Source organism: Amblyomma americanum, chromosome 9, assembly GCF_052857255.1.
Source record: "Amblyomma americanum isolate KBUSLIRL-KWMA chromosome 9, ASM5285725v1, whole genome shotgun sequence".
Taxonomy (NCBI): domain Eukaryota; kingdom Metazoa; phylum Arthropoda; class Arachnida; order Ixodida; family Ixodidae; genus Amblyomma; species Amblyomma americanum.
In genome coordinates this window covers 133,696,584-133,716,816 of record NC_135505.1, presented here as the reverse complement: position 1 = coordinate 133,716,816, position 20,233 = coordinate 133,696,584, and the positions used below count along the sequence as shown (strand labels likewise).

The following is a 20,233-nucleotide window of genomic DNA, read 5'->3' as shown; positions in this document are numbered from 1 at the left end:
TGCCGTCACCTTGGCGTTGAACTCGGCAAGGATCTCGAAATGCCTCTTGAGATCAGTGGCGAGAATACACTCGATGACGAGGAAGCGGAACCGCTTGAACTCGGCCTTGTCCAAGTGCACGAGGAAATTGAACTTGGACTCAGAGAGGAACAGCGTCCACGCGGACGCCGCGTGGTAGTTCTCCAGCACCGACCGGTCGTTGTACAAAACGGCCTGAAAAAGACAACAGAAAATAATCTAATTAACAAAGCACCAGCGAAAACGTCGCTCGTTGACTCCGAGAAAGCACAGTGTGACCGCTGTGAATCATTTCAGTTCAGTTCAGCTCAGTTCAGTTGACTTCACTGCTTGGGCATGCAATTATTTGCCAAGTACGAAATACCTAGAGGATAGATGAAAAATTTCTGAATGGATACGAGAAATGTCATTGTTATCTTCCTCATGTGAGAGGTCATCAGCCCTTAAACACACTGGCGCATCGCATACGGGACGTCACCTGTCCAGAAGTGACGTCAGCTACCCAAGGGCCTGCCGCAGGCAGTTAGTTGTAGTAGTAATAGTAGTAGTAGTAGTAGTAGTAGTAGTAGTAGTAGTACTTGGTTTTGGGGGAAGGAAATGGCGCAGTATCTGTCTCATATATCGTTGGACACCTGAACCGCGCCGTAAGGGAAGAAATAAAGGAGGGAGTGAAAGAAGAAAGGAAGGAAGAGGTGCCGTAGTGGAGGGCTCCGGAATAATTTCGACCACCTGGGGATCTCTAACGCGCACTGACGTACACCACACGGGTGGCTTAGCGTTCTGCCTCCATAAAAACGCAGTCGCCGCGGTCGGGTTCGAACCCGGGAACTGCGGATCAGTAGCCGAGCTCCCTAACCACTGAGACACCGCAGCGGGTCAATAGGCTGTTCCGAAGTGATAGTTCTGCGAAATGACACTTCTTGCAGGAGTATCAAGATCTTTGGCAGCGTCACATCTCGGCAACACTATCTGAAGAGTCCCAGTTTGGGCGTGAGCTGACCGGGCAGCAATAAGCGCACAGAGCCTGTGGGCACTGAACAGTTATTTCCTATACGTTGTCGAAAGCTTTTTTGATGTACGTCTCTGATTTCAGTAAACAGCTGCTCCCGAGTTTTGTAAAGTAGGGCTGATCTGAGGATTTGAAGGACTAGCTGCCTGGTGAGGCCATTTGTGATGTGCTTCTTTCCTAATGATGCCAACTGTAGCAACAGGAACGCCTAGCCATTCTGGTGGAAGCAGGCTGCTACAGCAGCTCAGCAAGCAGCATGTCCTTTTATATTGTACTTGGCGTTTTTTCTTTCTAAATAGACGGCATTCATGGTATCGCTGCCACCACCACTGCCAGAAGTCATCATCTCCGAGTACAGCTCACTGTACCCTGCCATCATCCCCTCTTCTATTCACTCTCTCTATATCTCAGCCTTCAACACAATAATGATTTCTTCCTATTTAAAATGGTTACAAAAAATTACAGCAAGCCATTCAAATTTGCTACGACATGGGCAAAGACAACTGAAAGATATGGTCGGATTGTTTTGATTTACTGTGAAGCTAAGAACCTCGGCCCAGTGTTTTAAACGTAAAATGCGCACTGCTATAACTTACTGCCGAGGCAACAAGCACCTTTGTTGTAAATGTCGAATAAATCTCCGTTTTCATTGATTCGTAGTCAAGTCTTGCTAGGCCACAGTACTGAACAAAATGCGGCGAAGGTCTCTGTCTCTCTCACCTGTGGTGCATACGTGGAGACAAGAAAGGCGTTCGTCCTGCCTGGGTGGTCATAGTCATGCATGGCTGCCGCTGTGTACAGTGCCATGAGTTCTAATGCCGGAAAGTTGGCTCCCATGATACCATAGGTTTCCTCTGCAAATTAAAATGCGTCATTAACACGCAATTTGATACTACTTCCAGTTTTGCAGTACCAGAATCATTCTTGGTACATGCTCTTCCAAGAAGCAGCACAAGAAATCAGTCAAGTCGAGACACGCCCGTTAGTTACAGAGAAACATACCCAACCTGTAGTGAGGCAAAAAGGAAGGAAAGCATTCACCGGCGGCCAAATTGTTTGAAACCGCAGGTTTCCCAACATTGGCATGCTCTTATACATACTTCATACTCTCAGCGTCCAGGGGTAGCATCCTTAGGCATTAATGGGGCGCGAGAAAAGTAACTTAAGCCTGTTAAGCTGACAGGTGAAACGTCCGGTCCCAACCAGAAGTAAAATGCTTAAGCGCTGCCTTATAAATACCGATTATTTAAAAAGCCCGCCTAGGGATCTAGTTAACGCTTCTGGTCGGTTGAACTACGAGCTATGCAACATGGCCGCGTTGGTGGAAAAAGAAGGGTCCTAAATGGCGAAAAAAGGTTTGTGTGGCTCACGGATGCCACCTTCACGTGACAAGTTCTGGTCACGTGACCATGCGCCATGACATCACCGCGAGCATGCGGCCGACCAAGAGCGCTCCCCTCTCGTAGATCACGTGACAACATGACACTTCTGATTTGTTGAACTACGAGCGCACTCACTGAAGTTGGCCAAGCCGGAGACGCGAATACCAGGCGACACCAGGTTGAGCTCCTGTTCGGCTACTAATACGAGGTTTCGCTGTAAACAGACTGAGAGTCTTTTGATCCTTTAAAACAAGACGAGTAGCAATTGCTGTCCTTACTGGCGTTCTTTGCAAAGACACCGAGGGAGGTACCATAACGCTTCTACGACTGGTTGCAAGCTCTGCTACAAGCTCCACTAAACTATAACACTCATTTGAATCTGACTGGGCGTCGCAGCCCTGTCATAATAAGGCCAAGAACACCGAGCCCGCCTTTAAGATGCTTCGCGTTTGTCTAAAACTAGACCAATATGCGACATACGACCACATAGTTCGGATAGTATACTCGGGTACCGCTTGCTGCTCCAGCAAAGCTGTGCAAGCAGCACAGTTACTTCTGTCAATTTTGCAGCCCATCACGCAATGGTACCTGGCCCTATCAGGTGCTTGAATTTGAGCTTATCAATAAATGAATTTGCCGCGTGTTTCATTGGAGTGATCGGGCTTACAGCGGGACAATAAAAAACGAAAGCAGAGGCAAGTTGCGTGACTAATAAGCTAGTTCAATCCACTTTGCGCGTGTCTCAGTTTGGCGTAGTAGTCCCCACCCACCCGCCGAGAGTTCGATTTAAAGCTGAAGTTAGGTTATGAGGAAAGAAAGAGCGCAGTAATTGTCACAATCTCGGCGGTCCCCTGAAACAAGCCGTGAGGGTTGCGCAGTACGAACAGCGACACGTGCGTTTCTGTCTCATTAACCCCGCTAACACTGTGAAGGCATCGAGCTATTTAGTACTTTGTCATCCAGAATTGCTAACTACACGGACATGGTCAATAGGGTGTCTTCCTAACTCGCTTGTTTGGTCAAGACAGATCTTTTACAAAACGTTTTTTAGACAGTCTATAGACTGTCCATAGAATTCTGTCGACAAAGTCTATAGAATCTCAATAGACAAACCCTAGAGAACAGTACAAATAATCTATATATTTATGGCCATACAGTTTTAGTAGACTCGTCTATACACAATCTGTAGTGTATGAATAGACAAAAATATCTATAGGAAGGTGATAGAGTCTATAAGAAGTCTATAGACTGTTTAAAGACCATTTTTGTCAGGGCATTAACCGAGCGCTTACGGTCGGAAGAGCACATCTGATAATCGAAGGCGACATTTCGCCTGGGGCTTAATGTCTAGGAGCGTTACCTGCTAGGAAATTTCCGGTCGTCTTGTGTAGTGGTGAGTCCGTGGTGTCCGGCACCACTTGAGTGAATCCTGGGATGGCTTGCGATGTCAAGTAGTACACCCCGTGGAGGACGTCCGCGGCGTGCATTCGATTGTGATCTGGGAAATAAGGACGTCGGTGGCAAACAGCCAGCGGTAAATGGGGACGTCAGCGGGAAGGAGAGGAAAATAGGGACGACAGTGGAAAACAACGGCAAAGAGGGACGTAAGCGGCAAAGAGTGGAAAACGGGGATAGCAGGACAACGGTATATAGTATAGGGACAGCAGCGGTAAACAGCGGAAAACGGGGATAGCAGGATAACGGTAAATAGTTTAGGGACAGCAGGAGTAAACAGCGGAAAACGGGGATAGCAGGATAACGGTAAATAGTTTAGGGACAGCAGGGGTAAACAGCGGAAAACGGGGATAGCAGGATAACGGTAAATAGTTTAGGGACAGCAGCGGTAAACAGCGGAAAACGGGGATAGCAGGACAACGGTAAATAGTTTAGGGACAGCAGGAGTAAACAGCGGAAAACGGGGATAGCAGGACAACGGAACATAGTTTAGGGACCGCAGGGGTAAACAGCGGGAAACGGGGATAGCAGAACAACGGTATATAGTAAAGGGACAGCGCGGTGAACAGTGGAAAACGGGGATAGCAGTACAACGGTAAATAGTTCAGGGATAGAAGGACAACAGAAAATAGTGAAAAACGGGGATAGCAGTACAACGGTATATAGTTTAGGGACCACAGGGGTAAACAGCGGAAAACGGGGATAGCAGAACAACGGTATATAGTAAAGGGACAGCGCGGTGAACAGTGGAAAACGGGGATAGCAGTACAACGGTAAATAGTTCAGGGATAGAAGGACAACAGAAAATAGTGAAAAACGGGGATAGCAGTACAACGGTATATAGTTTAGGGACCGCAGGGGTAAACAGCGGAAAACGGGGATAGCAGAACAACGGTATATAGTAAAGGGACAGCGCGGTGAACAGTGGAAAACGGGGATAGCAGTACAACGGTAATTAGTTCAGGGATAGAAGGACAACAGAAAATAGTGAAAAACGGAGATAGCAGTACAACGGTAGATAGTTTAGGGACAGCAGGGGTAAACAGCGGAAAACGGGGATAGCAGAACAACGGTATATAGTAAAGGGACAGCGCGGTGAACAGTGGAAAACGGGGATAGCAGTACAACGGTAAATAGTTCAGGGATAGAAGGACAACAGAAAATAGTGAAAAACGGGGATAGCAGTACAACGGTATATAGTTTAGGGACAGCAGGGGTAAACAGCGGAAAACGGGGATAGCAGAACAACGGTATATAGTAAAGGGACAGCGCGGTGAACAGTGGAAAACGGGGATAGCAGTACAACGGTAAATAGTTTAGGGATAGAAGGACAACAGAAAATAGTGAAAAACGGGGATAGCAGTACAACGGTATATAGTTTAGGGACCACAGGGGTAAACAGCGGAAAACGGGGATAGCAGAACAACGGTATATAGTAAAGGGACAGCGCGGTGAACAGTGGAAAACGGGGATAGCAGTACAACGGTAAATAGTTCAGGGATAGAAGGACAACAGAAAATAGTGAAAAACGGGGATAGCAGTACAACGGTAGATAGTTTAGGGACAGCAGGGGTAAACAGCGGAAAACGGGGATAACAGAACAACGGTATATAGTATAGGGACAGCAGCGGTAAGCAGCGGAAAACGGGGATAGCAGGATAACGGTAAATAGTTTAGGGACAGCAGGAGTAAACAGCGGAAAACGGGGATAGCAGGACAACGGTAAATAGTTTAGGGACAGCAGGAGTAAACAGCGGAAAACGGGGATAGCAGGACAACGGAACATAGTTTAGGGACCGCAGGGGTAAACAGCGGGAAACGGGGATAGCAGAACAACGGTATATAGTAAAGGGACAGCGCGGTGAACAGTGGAAAACGGGGATAGCAGTACAACGGTAAATAGTTCAGGGATAGAAGGACAACAGAAAATAGTGAAAAACGGGGATAGCAGTACAACGGTATATAGTTTAGGGACCGCAGGGGTAAACAGCGGAAAACGGGGATAGCAGAACAACGGTATATAGTAAAGGGACAGCGCGGTGAACAGTGGAAAACGGGGATAGCAGTACAACGGTAATTAGTTCAGGGATAGAAGGACAACAGAAAATAGTGAAAAACGGAGATAGCAGTACAACGGTAGATAGTTTAGGGACAGCAGGGGTAAACAGCGGAAAACGGGGATAGCAGAACAACGGTATATAGTAAAGGGACAGCGCGGTGAACAGTGGAAAACGGGGATAGCAGTACAACGGTAAATAGTTCAGGGATAGAAGGACAACAGAAAATAGTGAAAAACGGGGATAGCAGTACAACGGTATATAGTTTAGGGACCACAGGGGTAAACAGCGGAAAACGGGGATAGCAGAACAACGGTATATAGTAAAGGGACAGCGCGGTGAACAGTGGAAAACGGGGATAGCAGTACAACGGTAAATAGTTCAGGGATAGAAGGACAACAGAAAATAGTGAAAAACGGGGATAGCAGTACAACGGTATATAGTTTAGGGACAGCAGGGGTAAACAGCGGAAAACGGGGATAGCAGAACAACGGTATATAGTAAAGGGACAGCGCGGTGAACAGTGGAAAACGGGGATAGCAGTACAACGGTAAATAGTTTAGGGATAGAAGGACAACAGAAAATAGTGAAAAACGGGGATAGCAGTACAACGGTAGATAGTTTAGGGACAGCAGGGGTAAACAGCGGAAAACGGGGATAGCAGAACAACGGTATATAGTAAAGGGACAGCGCGGTGAACAGTGGAAAACGGGGATAGCAGTACAACGGTAAATAGTTTAGGGATAGAAGGACAACAGAAAATAGTGAAAAACGGGGATAGCAGTACAACGGTATATAGTTTAGGGACAGCAGGGGTAAACAGCGGAAAACGGGGATAGCAGAACAACGGTATATAGTAAAGGGACAGCGCGGTGAACAGTGGAAAACGGGGATAGCAGTACAACGGTAAATAGTTTAGGGATAGAAGGACAACAGAAAATAGTGAAAAACGGGGATAGCAGTACAACGGTATATAGTTTAGGGACAGCAGGGGTAAACAGCGGAAAAAGGGGGATAGCAGAACAACGGTATATAGTAAAGGGACAGCGCGGTGAACAGTGGAAAACGGGGATAGCAGTACAACGGTAAATAGTTTAGGGATAGAAGGACAACAGAAAATAGTGAAAAACGGGGATAGCAGTACAACGGTAGATAGTTTAGGGACAGCAGGGGTAAACAGCGGAAAACGGGGATAGCAGAACAACGGTATATAGTAAAGGGACAGCGCGGTGAACAGTGGAAAACGGGGATAGCAGTACAACGGTAAATAGTTTAGGGATAGAAGGACAACAGAAAATAGTGAAAAACGGGGATAGCAGTACAACGGTATATAGTTTAGGGACCACAGGGGTAAACAGCGGAAAACGGGGATAGCAGAACAACGGTATATAGTAAAGGGACAGCGCGGTGAACAGTGGAAAACGGGGATAGCAGTACAACGGTAAATAGTTCAGGGATAGAAGGACAACAGAAAATAGTGAAAAACGGGGATAGCAGTACAACGGTAGATAGTTTAGGGACAGCAGGGGTAAACAGCGGAAAACGGGGATAACAGAACAACGGTATATAGTATAGGGACAGCAGCGGTAAGCAGCGGAAAACGGGGATAGCAGGATAACGGTAAATAGTTTAGGGACAGCAGGAGTAAACAGCGGAAAACGGGGATAGCAGGACAACGGTAAATAGTTTAGGGACAGCAGGAGTAAACAGCGGAAAACGGGGATAGCAGGACAACGGAACATAGTTTAGGGACCGCAGGGGTAAACAGCGGGAAACGGGGATAGCAGAACAACGGTATATAGTAAAGGGACAGCGCGGTGAACAGTGGAAAACGGGGATAGCAGTACAACGGTAAATAGTTCAGGGATAGAAGGACAACAGAAAATAGTGAAAAACGGGGATAGCATGACAACGGTATATAGTTTAGGGACCGCAGGGGTAAGCAGCGGAAAACGGGGATAGCAGAACAACGGTATATAGTAAAGGGACAGCGCGGTGAACAGTGGAAAACGGGGATAGCAGTACAACGGTAGATAGTTTAGGGACAGCAGGGGTAAACAGCGGAAAACGGGGATAGCAGAACAACGGTATATAGTAAAGGGACAGCGCGGTGAACAGTGAAAAACGGAGATAGCAGTACAACGGTAGATAGTTTAGGGACAGCAGGGGTAAACAGCGGGAAACGGGGATAGCAGAACAACGGTATATAGTAAAGGGACAGCGCGGTGAACAGTGGAAAACGGGGATAGCAGTACAACGGTAAATAGTTCAGGGATAGAAGGACAACAGAAAATAGTGAAAAACGGGGATAGCAGTACAACGGTATATAGTTTAGGGACCGCAGGGGTAAACAGCGGAAAACGGGGATAGCAGAACAACGGTATATAGTAAAGGGACAGCGCGGTGAACAGTGGAAAACGGGGATAGCAGTACAACGGTAATTAGTTCAGGGATAGAAGGACAACAGAAAATAGTGAAAAACGGAGATAGCAGTACAACGGTAGATAGTTTAGGGACAGCAGGGGTAAACAGCGGAAAACGGGGATAGCAGAACAACGGTATATAGTAAAGGGACAGCGCGGTGAACAGTGGAAAACGGGGATAGCAGTACAACGGTAAATAGTTCAGGGATAGAAGGACAACAGAAAATAGTGAAAAACGGGGATAGCAGTACAACGGTATATAGTTTAGGGACCACAGGGGTAAACAGCGGAAAACGGGGATAGCAGAACAACGGTATATAGTAAAGGGACAGCGCGGTGAACAGTGGAAAACGGGGATAGCAGTACAACGGTAAATAGTTTAGGGATAGAAGGACAACAGAAAATAGTGAAAAACGGGGATAGCAGTACAACGGTATATAGTTTAGGGACCACAGGGGTAAACAGCGGAAAACGGGGATAGCAGAACAACGGTATATAGTAAAGGGACAGCGCGGTGAACAGTGGAAAACGGGGATAGCAGTACAACGGTAAATAGTTCAGGGATAGAAGGACAACAGAAAATAGTGAAAAACGGGGATAGCAGTACAACGGTAGATAGTTTAGGGACAGCAGGGGTAAACAGCGGAAAACGGGGATAACAGAACAACGGTATATAGTATAGGGACAGCAGCGGTAAGCAGCGGAAAACGGGGATAGCAGGATAACGGTAAATAGTTTAGGGACAGCAGGAGTAAACAGCGGAAAACAGGGATAGCAGGACAACGGTAAATAGTTTAGGGACAGCAGGGGTAAACAGCGGAAAACGGGGATAGCAGGACAACGGAACATAGTTTAGGGACCACAGGGGTAAACAGCGGAAAACGGGGATAGCAGAACAACGGTATATAGTAAAGGGACAGCGCGGTGAACAGTGAAAAACGGGGATAGCAGTACGACGGTAAATAGTTTAGGGATAGAAGGACAACAGAAAATAGTGAAAAACGGGGATAGCATGACAACGGTAAATAGTTTAGGGACCGCAGGGGTAAACAGCGGAAAACGGGGATAGCAGAACAACGGTATATAGTAAAGGGACAGCGCAGTGAACAGCGGAAAACGGGGATAGCAGTACAACGGTAAATAGTTTAGGGATAGAAGGACAACAGAAAATAGTGAAAAACGGGGATAGCAGTACAACGGTAGATAGTTTAGGGACAGCAGGGGTAAACAGCGGCAAACGGGGATAGCAGAACAACGGTATATAGTATAGGGACAGCACGGTGAACAGTGGAAAACGGAGATAGCAGTACAGCAGTAAATAGTTTAGGGACAGCAGCGGTAAACAGCGGGAAACGGGGATAGCAGGAAAACGGTAAGCAGTTTAGGGACAACAGGGGTAAGCAACAGAAAACGGGGATAGCAGGACAATGGTAAATTGTTCAGGGACAGCAGCGGTAAGCATGCAGTGACAGTGGCGATAAACAGCGGTAAATAAAGACAGTAGTTGCGAATATTTCCGAAGACGGAGAGCAACAGTAAACAGCGGTTAGAATATAATAGTGGTAAACAGGGAGCAGTAGGCGATAGAAGTAAGCGCGGTCAGCAGAACACTGGTATGTAGAGATAGCAGTGGTAAAGTGTGCCGTTGGGGACAGGAGAAAAAAAGCATACTGGCACGCATGGTCAAACGGAACGTTAGGAACGCCAACAACGATCGCAGCACTGCCTACTTGTGTTACCGCCAGATGGGTATTACTTAAAGTGCCGTCGCTTTTTTGTCACCCGTAAGTTGTGTTGCATGAACACTAGAATTCGTCCTGCAAGCCTAAACCTTGAGACGACATTAATTTCTTCACCTCGATTTCTTCACATTCTGATATAAAGTATCCCAAGCCCGTATTAAGTGCTATTGTTTTCGACATAATCATAAGTATATTGTCATACCATCACTGAGGTGATTTAAACATTCGGTACTGTCGGCATTATCGAGATTCTTGAAGGCGCTTTAAGTACCATTTTGTCGATAATGAGTAACTTATTTGAATCAGCAGGGAGGCGTATGTGCCATGTTATCGTGAAAGAATATTTTTCTGGACTCTAGTCAGCAACTGAGATATTAAACGTAAACCACTTGGCTTTGCCGTTTCCCACAACTCAAATTCCTTCCTCCCTTTTCCCTCGATGTGTGCCTTTGGGAGCATCTGCCCGCTTACGAAAACTATGCCTAGCGTCGTTGCCCATTCTGACTAGAGCACCACCGTTGTCTCGAGCGAAGGCGCCATCAGGGAAGAGGGTTTCCTTCTTAAGCAGGCTGCTCTATCCCGTCATGGTAATGCGTTATAGCAGCAATAAGTGCGGAAGATATGCCCATTTTGTGCTCTGCCTGTGAGTGCTACGCATCGTGTTTGGACCGTGTAGGTTGCCTGATGTGGTCACGGTAGCACATTCTACACGCCTGGTGTTATAGGCCTACAAGGTCAAAGAGGAAGAGGTGTTCAAGATTCCTTTAATCAACACTCTCTAGTCTTGGGATATGCTGGTGGAATGCAACGCATAATAAGAGAAAGTAGGCCGAGGACTCACATGGTTTTTCTCTATAACCACTCTCGAGTGCATGGAAGTAGTGGAGAAACTCGGGCTCCGGGATTTTGAAGGCATCGAACAGACCAACTTCTAAAAATACGCGATAACACATCTGAAAAGAAAGAGGGAGCGTGTAAAAATGCAACGAAAATGTCTCCATAAGAATGAAAAGGGGGCACAAAAGCTTTGCAAAACAGTGTCGTCAGGTATGCGCTCAAAAAACCAGTGTCGTCAAATAAATAAAAAAAGAATCCGCACGAAAATAACACCACCTCTAAGGAAGAGCAGGTTTTCTCATGATGTATCATTGTGCATTTATGATGAAGTAATCCAGTGTTCATATGACGAGAAGCTTGAGGCAGATATCCCATGCAACCTGCAGGTATCCATGCAGTAACTTTTTTTTTGTACAATTGTGTGATTATATCCGCAAAAGACAAGAAAAAGTTCCTTTGGATAGTGGAATTTGGTCAGTGTTGTCACATGCTGCCAGACAGATATTAGAGGTCAGTCGTTTGGGGAAATTGTCGTTGGGGGAGGCATATGCTTACACCAACCAAGTTCGGGCAGATAGCTCTGCATCACAGCTGCCTTAATAAGAGTTCGCCTAAAACGAACTTTACTATCGAAATTGCTCGCCATCCCTCGTATTGAAAATACATAATACATAGCTGAACAACACGATCTCAACTGAAAACGCATGATGCTACCGTTTACAATTTAAAGACATGTCATTTGCGCCGCGGACCATTTATACATGTCGACCTTTCCAGCTGGTAAACAAGCGAAATGTGTTGTATATGTAAAATGAATTAAGCTTTGAGCAAGTTCTTTGCAGATACACCACTAGTAGACTCGCTTTTGAAAGCATTCGCGCGGAATTTTTTTTAAGAGACTCCGAATAAAACAAAAGCACTCAAAAGTTCATCTCTGCGAAGGTTAATGGAGAAGAGACCCGGTGAAAAGGGTCTTGCACTCGACACGCATATTCGATTACAGGTTGTACTTTCACCTCTCGGGTTCTTAGGTTTCCTATAGAAGTCGACCTGAGCGATACTAGATCAAAGGGACAGTCTACTGAATTTTAACGACTAAATTTTTGTTTTCACAAATCAAAAGCTACTTTCGGAAATAAACGAATTCTCGGCTGTGACGCTCAGAAACAGAGCGGAACAATATAAAACAACATTCTTTCAATACGTAGTTTCGTTTTTTTTTCAGGGTAGACGGCATCTACAAACTTTGACATCAGGGACACGAATTAGTCAGCACAGTTTCTCCATGTAACTCTATGGACCGGACGACTACCAGAATGTGACAGTATTTTTATAGTCTCCGGCAGTAGGTTGTCTCTTTTGTAACTGCCTTTAGCACTTACTTGACAGTCAGCGCGCTGTTTTAGACATCAATTTGTACTTGCTATATTATTCAACTAACTGCACTAACTCATTTAATAGAGCAGGTCTGTATGCCGGAGCTAAAATACCGCCGGCTAGCTATTCCCAATTCCCGTTATGAAGACTGTTTCCTAGCTCATACCCGGGTATAATAGTATGCCGAACAACATTTTTCCTCAAAAGACTGCTCGTATGACAGGTTTTGTTGGTGCCAGTCTACAAATAACCAGAGAGAATATGCAAGTCTTGATAATGAAAAGAGTTAAGTAGATGAGTTAGCATTTGGGTACTTCATGAGTGGATACAGGTTTTAAAGCGCAGCTGCATGAAAGGCAGGATGCATACCGCTATAATATTTGAAACCAATTAATTGTTAATGTTCAGTAAGCAAATCGCAACGTGGCGAGACGATGAGAACTTCCCGTGACGAGTTCTTATAGCAATAAACATATTTTACATGCCTTAGGCTTGGCCAAGTTGGGAGAATCAACGGTCGAAGAAGGACAGACCTTGCTGAGTATGGTGTCCGGATTTAGCCTGTTGAGATCGAAGATAGGGTAGTCCCACTCGGCTATCCGGCCCAGCAGTGGGTCGCGGACGATTTCCTCGGGCAGGAAGAGGGTTTCCCCCACATAGAGGCCTCCCCCTTCCACGCGGTCGGCGTCCCCTTCGTTCCCCGATCCCGAGTCCTGCGAGGTAGAGGCGACAGAAACGACGACGAGCCGGTTACCGGAGCTCCAACACACAGCCGAATGTACAGGGCTCTCAAGACCTTACCAGGTCACTTGATGGAGATCGCTCGCCAAGAGGGAAAAATAAATAAAGCAAAACGTATGCTTTCTAAGAATAGTCGGGGAGTAATCTGTTGCTTGTATGCTAATCATTTGTTGAGTGCACTCAAACGGTGTGCTCCGGTGTGCGTTAGCTGCACATGCCCAGCTTTCCTGGATGGATGGATACGGCTGAACCCTTTAAATCGGGTGGTGGCTCAAGACACCTAGCCATATGACTTATGAAATTTTACTCTTCTCTTGATTTTAGCCACCAATCAGATAACCTTCGCTTGGTTATTTCTGCCCGCTTAAAATCTACTTTCCCTGCACTGTCCTTAAACCCAAATGCCTTGGATAAATCAGCCCCGCTGCTTTCCACTGTAGGGTGAAGCCCTTTACAGAAAAGTATCAAGTGTTCAGCCGTTTCCTCCTCCCCTCCGCACGCAACGCACAGCGTGTCTATCTCGTGGTACCTGACTCTATATGTCTTAGTCCGCAAAACTCCCGCCCTGGCCTCAAACAACAAAGAGCTTCCCCTACAATTATCATACATATTTTCTTTGGCAATTCTAAAGAGAGACATTGAGAGACTACAGCCATCTGTAGGCGGCCAAGAGCGAACAGCGCGTAACTGAATCGGGATGTTTTAAACTTGTACTTTTCAGAAAGGTATACATCATTTCATGCATCAGATGCATCGCTGTCAAGGCTTGCGCTCTTGTTTGCTCTGCCTACATCAGCGATCAAAAATTAGTGCGTTCCTTGTGGTGAGCGAGAATCAGTAAACGCTTCGCCTGCCGGCTTTTTACGTCATACATTTGTCATGGCCAGATAAACGCCTGAGGCAACACGCCTCGCTTTATTTTTTCGTGCAACTACTCCCGTACCTTTCACAGCGTTGTGCCTGCTGATATATGAAACGGAGTATAGAGAGTCCTGAGAAATTCCGCGGGAACATGGTGATTACCATCCCTGTCTCTTCCTCATCGCTGCAAAATCTGACCTACAGAATGCTTCCTGCGCACACAACAACTATTTCCGGCGACCAGAGCAAATCAGTAGATGCACTGAACATTCGAAACTCCCGCGATGATTTTGAGTGTTCAGCGCCACGCGGAAAGTAGTGGCCAACGTGCGAACTAGAAGCGCTTGTCCAGATTTCCTTGCCTCGTTTGACGCTGCCTTCTGGATTCGATGCAGGCCTCTGAGGCGTGAGGAGTAGGCCACTACCGCACAAAAGGCCATGCACGATAGAACGTTGTTTCCAGCCCTGACGTGCCATTAGCAAATGGCCGCAGTGCGCCACTGTCGCGGTCAGGACAAGTGTGCACATCACACTACGCGTGTACGACGGCGATCAAGATACAGGGAGATACAGAGGGAGAAAAAGAATGGGGAGAAAGAAGGAGAGACCTCGTCCCCCGGTTCTCCTTTGGCACCACTGGCGTCTCCGAGGCGTCTCTCGCGGGGCCTTGCCGCTAGCGTCGCGCCCACCCGAGCCCCGCAGAGTCCGCAGCGGACGGGTCCCGCCGTCGTCGCTGCTGTCGTCGCCGTGGCCACTGCGGCCGTCGCCTGCTGCGGCGACCGCAGGGCACCCTCTGCAAGGGAAGAGGCATAAGGCACACGCTGTTAGTGCAAGGCACACTGTAAGGAACACTGAGATGCTCCGGGTGTAAGGCGTGCAGTGCACACTCCAAACAGAAAGGAGTAAAAGGAGAGTAAGCTGTCGTTTAGCACACGCCCTCTTATAAAAGGGAGTGTGCTAAATACAGCTCAGTCCTTTTTTACTCTCACATAGGCGTATTAATGTTTAGAGTGCGAGGCGAACTGCAAGTGCACTCTAAACATGAATACGGTTATATGAGAGTGAAAAGCGAGTAATCTGCCCTCTGGATGATAAAAGGGAGTGAGCTAGAAGACAGCTGACTCCCTTTTAGTCCTTTCTGTTTAGAGTGTGGGAGAAGCTGTAATGCACACATTCTAAGTCAGTGTGGGGAACACAGTCGCGCAGTGTGAGGTATGTTACGTGAGTCAAAGTGCAAGCATAAGGCCCTCTTCGACAGGCGTGCTAAACTGCAAATCCGAAGATAAGGAAACTGTAGATGTAAGGTGCTGCGTAAGGCACGCGTGGAGCAGCTTCAACAAACGTGTTTGTTAGGAGAAACGCTGCACATATTACTAGAATACGTGTTATAGGCTGAAACAAAGAGACCGTCATATGCAGATCAAATCTGAGAGCAAACAAGGCGATGCTTGAAGCTGCCTATGCTCAAACAGCCGTTCATTACGCCTACATTCCCTATGGATATCCCACCTGGAGTATTTTATTTCCATTTGCCATTTATTCGAGATCAGTTGCAACTTTTCAAAACCCTCACCAAAGCAACTCGCGTAAAGTATGGCGTGGGTGTTGTAATCTAATAAAGTGCAGTGGAACGCACTGCGTAGTTCGACGAAGCCTAAATTAATCAGAGACAGATCTCAATTCACATGTGTAGCTAGACCAGTAATATCATCAAGTGCACTGCGTAGTTCGACCAGGCCAATATTAATCGGAGACAGCTTTAAATTAACATGAGTAGATAGAAGCCACCCAGATGACCATCAATCCCAAACTCTCAAGGCCACGTATCGGTCACCGGTGGCTGCGCTTCCACCTGATGCTCCATGAATGTAGCGGAACCTATTGAAGCGCCCCTTTTTGTCCCTCAACTGCGCGAATATGCCAAACTCCCGCATGGGAAATTTCCTTATTTGGAACAGTTCCCTTATGTGAAAGAGTCTCTTTAAGCTCCATAAACTTCTTGACGAGGAACCTTCCATCGCGTGTGCCTGCCTTTCTCTTGGTTAAAATCTTATCAGTGAGCTCATTACCGATCATAGCAATAAAATCGTGAATTACAAGATTCATTCCACCGAGATGTTGCTGGTGAAATTGTATTTATACGAGTGGTATCTCGCACCTTTTCAAACGATCTCGGTTGCCACCAACTCGATCATGGCGAATGGTAACTGCTTGAGTGAACTGCCATAGTTACGTGACTCTCATCAACATCCTCACCCAGCACGTTGGGCCCGCTCGCCGGGTCGTTCGTGTCCGACCCGCTGGGCGAGTCGTTGCTGGAGTCGTAGTCGGATGTGTGCAGCCGACGCACCGAGGGCAGCGGAGGCGCTGCGCCCTGGTGGTCGGGGGCGGCGGCCTCGCCCGCCGCGCCGGGCGCCGTCCCGGCCAGGCTGAGCGGGTGGAGGCTGCACACCGTCTTTCGCTCGCGCACCCCCCGTCGCGACAGCGCCGACGACGGGATGGCCGTCGTGGAGAAGGAGCGTCCCTTCGGCTGCAGCGTCGCCGGACCACCCGAGGAGGAGGAGGACGGCGGGCCGCGGACCGACGAACCGCTGCAACGGTGACAACAACACTGGCCGTCATCGCCTACGTCGCAACAATACACGACAGAAGTGTGCCAAACTTACGACAAAATGTTTTATAGTTTCGTAGTACTACAGGAAAACCTGTAGTACGACAGAAGAATACTACAGAACAACAGAATAACCTGTCGTTACGACAAAACGTTTTTTTAGTTCTGTCGTAACGACAGATTTATTCTGTTGTTTTGTAGTATTATTCTGTCGTACTATAGGTTTTCTGCAGTACTTTTCTGTATTCTGTAACTGCACAAATTTCTGTCAGTACTACAAGGCTTAATTGGTTTGTTCATTTAAACCTTTTAGTAACAACAGAGGTTTGTTACTACATTGTAAATTGTAGCAATTGCAAATTTGTAGCAGGGGGCGGCAGTAGGTTAGGTGAGCGGATGAGATTAAGTGGTTTGCAGGCATAGGGTGGGCAGCTGGCAAAGGACAGGGTTAATTGTAGAGAGACATGGGAGGGGCCTTTGCCCAGCAGTGGGTGTAGTCAGGCTGATGATGATGATGAGTACAAGGTTTTTGTCAAAAACATTACAGAATATCTGCTTTAAGAACAGAAACTTCTTTATAGTGTTTTTCGACTGGGCGTCATTACCATCATCATACGACAGGTTGTGTCAACTGCAAAGCAAACAAAAGCCGCTGCTCCGATGATCTCCGCATAGCCCTGTCCTGTAGCCAGCCCCAACCACGCTTGAATCTGAGCAAGCTTCATATTCTTCCCGCTATACCCAAGGCGGCGCTATCCTTGGTTACGTCTCAATCGTCGTCGGCATATCAACATTATTTCTACAAGCGAAAAGCGGTAGTACACTGTGGTGTCCGCGTAGTCCGTAACTAGCAGAGTACACTATACGCACACTCTGAAAGTTTACAGCCTTGAACTCAATCCTGAGTCTTTCAAGGATTTTAAAAGCACCTTCGCAGCTATCCTCTGCGATGAGGGTTTAGTCCAAGGACCCAGAATCTTGGCCTCAGTAAGGGGACGAGGGTCGAAGCAGCGGAACATTGCAGCCAGGAGGACACGCTCACGCTCAAAGCGAGGGCAATCACAAAGTGGAAGTTGTCGCGTCGCACCCGCAGTTATCGCATGCAAGGAGAGTCTGCCACAGCGACTGAGTGAGGGTAGCTAGGATAGGCGCGGTGACTGGTGACCAGGTCCCGCCCAGGCAAAGACGCACCTGGTCGCTGCCGCGTGGTTGGCCAGGAAGGCCTGGGAGACGCCGGACCCCTCGGCGGCGGCAGCCGCGTGCCTGAAACTAGTGCTCCTCTTTCGGCTGGGCTCTGGCTCCAGCGTGGGCATGCCCGTCGCCGAGGTAGTCGTCGTCCACGTGCTCGTCGACATCCGCCGGAGCAGGCTCGGAGGAAGATTGCGGCGCAGTCGCTGCACGTGGCCAGAAAAACGACAGACAGCGTGATGATGCGCAACTGCTCCGACTACAGCTACTGCAGCACTAGTAACACGTGAGGAGGGGAACGGCATGGCAGTGGCGTGTACAGTCAAGGTCACTGTTAGCAGGAACAGGCTTTCACTGCCTTTCGACTTCTATTGGAAAGAAAGGCCTTACTACCCCGGTGACAATGTAATGCGAGCGCTAGTCAAATTAGTCGCTAAATTTTAGAGCACCAGTATCTTACCTGCAGAAAGATACCATAAGCATTCCGGTTTAAGTGTTATGGGGCTTTGAACCCTTAGCCCAGACACTGAAAACGTCAAGGAAGAGTGCTGAGCTTCCACGATTTCCCCACTTACGGTTCATACAATGAGGAAACAAAATTTTGGCAGGTTTATTCTCAGAAATATAAATGCAAAAAAGTGAAAATTAGCCAAATTGTATGACTTCCGAGTATTTAAGGACAATAAAAAACTGGAGGGCACACTTAAGCTCTGCCTTAAGGGTATGGCATGATAGCGTTAATGAGTTATTGCTTATGTATGCGGAATTGCTCATTCTCTACGTTCATAGATCTATGGGAGTCCTCACAGCGCCCATGGCGCAGTGGCGCAGCAGTTAAGCGATGTGTCACTGCTCTGCAATGGCAGGTGCTGCCACCGGTGGGGCTTGCGAGACCTAGGTTACTCTCCCTGAGCCACCTCTCGCGACCAATCATTAACTGAACAGCCACCTGCCACGGTGGGAAGTTTGCTCACAAGCCAGTGGGCAGGTTGTGACGATGTCACACAGTCACGGGACCTAGATGGCCCACCAGCCACCTAGATTGCTTCTCTGTGCATTTTTCGCTCACGGCCAGTGACGCCAAAGACGCCGCGGCTTTTTTGCAACACGAGACCCTTAAAGCTATAGCGTTTAAGCTCCACTCAAATGCGTAGCCGTATAACGTAAATCAAGAGCAAAATTCAAAACTGTCCCTTGAGCTCGGAAGGCAGCGCCAGAATGAAAGGCATTTTAGGCTGCTTTGGCTGTAGGGTGAGCTTTTGCATGAACTTCCTGCACCTGTGGCAGCTGATACCTTGATCTTGAGCTGACAAATATGCTGGAAAAGCAAATATGCTTCTGGAATTATTTTAGCGATCCAGTATTACTGCGAGAAGAAACGAAAGTTATTTAAATTTTTACATTACGTATTGTAGCTGATACGTCGGGAATTAGAGGGCTAACAAGTTACAGAACGTCAAAACTTCGGTGTTGTGTCTGAATGAGACCGTTCTTACGTAAGACGACTGCCGCGGACCGTTCAGAACCTGACTATTTTATACCATGAGATTTTCTGGACAAGTAATTCCAACACTGCATTAATAAATGCACAGCAAAGTGAAGGCGGTGGTGGTTAAAAAAATCAATTTATTCTTTCCCATATACGCGACCCATTCATTCATTTGTTCGGTCTGGGGAAGAATAACTTAGCGAAAGCAGCATTGAAGCCTTCAGCATCTACCCCTACCACCGCCACTAACAAAGTGAGCAATCGCTATGAAATTTTCAGCAAAGTGTGAGAGTAGCGGAGATTTTAAAACAGAAGCGCAGAACAAGAGGCGCTGCTGTTTGTGGCCTCATCACGACGGAAGAGTATTTGTGACGGCTATGACACCATAGAAGTACGTTGGGCAGCTTGGACAATGTAGACATGTTGAGGCTCACACTAAACATGAGATTGTTTCCAGTTGCCACCAAGCTCTGTGAGTAGGAATCAACCCCACATAAGATAGTACGGTTTTCTTTTATTTGAACAAAAGTGTAGCAATAAGTGAAGAGTATATATATATATATATATATATATATATATATATATATATATATATATATATATATATATATATATATATATATATATATATATATATATATATATATATTAGCAGATAAGTTAAATGAAATGAGGGGCCCGTTTGACAAACTTTTTTTTAAGGGAGCTAACAGTCACCGAAACCAAGGTGCATATAGGGGAATGTTTTTTTTATGTGTTGTGCTTATCAGTGGGATATTATAGTACTTAGATTAATAAATCGATTAATATATAAATCGATTATATATATATATATATATATATATATATATATATATATATATATATATATATATATATATATATATATATATATATATATATATAAAACGCGAACTTGTACGCCTCCTTCTAACTAGCCCAGCAAAAACAGTCTTGTTCAAAATTGCAGGTCGTAGGATAGAAAGTTAAGTAGCGGTCCTGGAAATGTAAATCAGCCGTCTGAAACAAGAAAGAACTCACGA

At 46.7% G+C, this 20,233-nt stretch overlaps 1 protein-coding gene across 1 annotated transcript in view; it reads right to left on the bottom strand.

Moving 5' to 3' along the window:
* The window catches only part of LOC144104431 (cGMP-inhibited 3',5'-cyclic phosphodiesterase 3A-like), a gene marked incomplete in the record, with an annotated part of 296,611 nt that overhangs the window by 13,686 nt on the left and 262,692 nt on the right, over positions 1–20,233 (bottom strand). Inside the window, 8 exon segments of the mRNA XM_077637421.1 lie at positions 10–213; positions 1,748–1,881; positions 3,770–3,907; positions 10,928–11,039; positions 12,834–13,013; positions 14,511–14,695; positions 16,159–16,493; positions 17,705–17,907. Coding sequence (XP_077493547.1) covers positions 10–213; positions 1,748–1,881; positions 3,770–3,907; positions 10,928–11,039; positions 12,834–13,013; positions 14,511–14,695; positions 16,159–16,493; positions 17,705–17,907 — 1,491 coding nt within the window.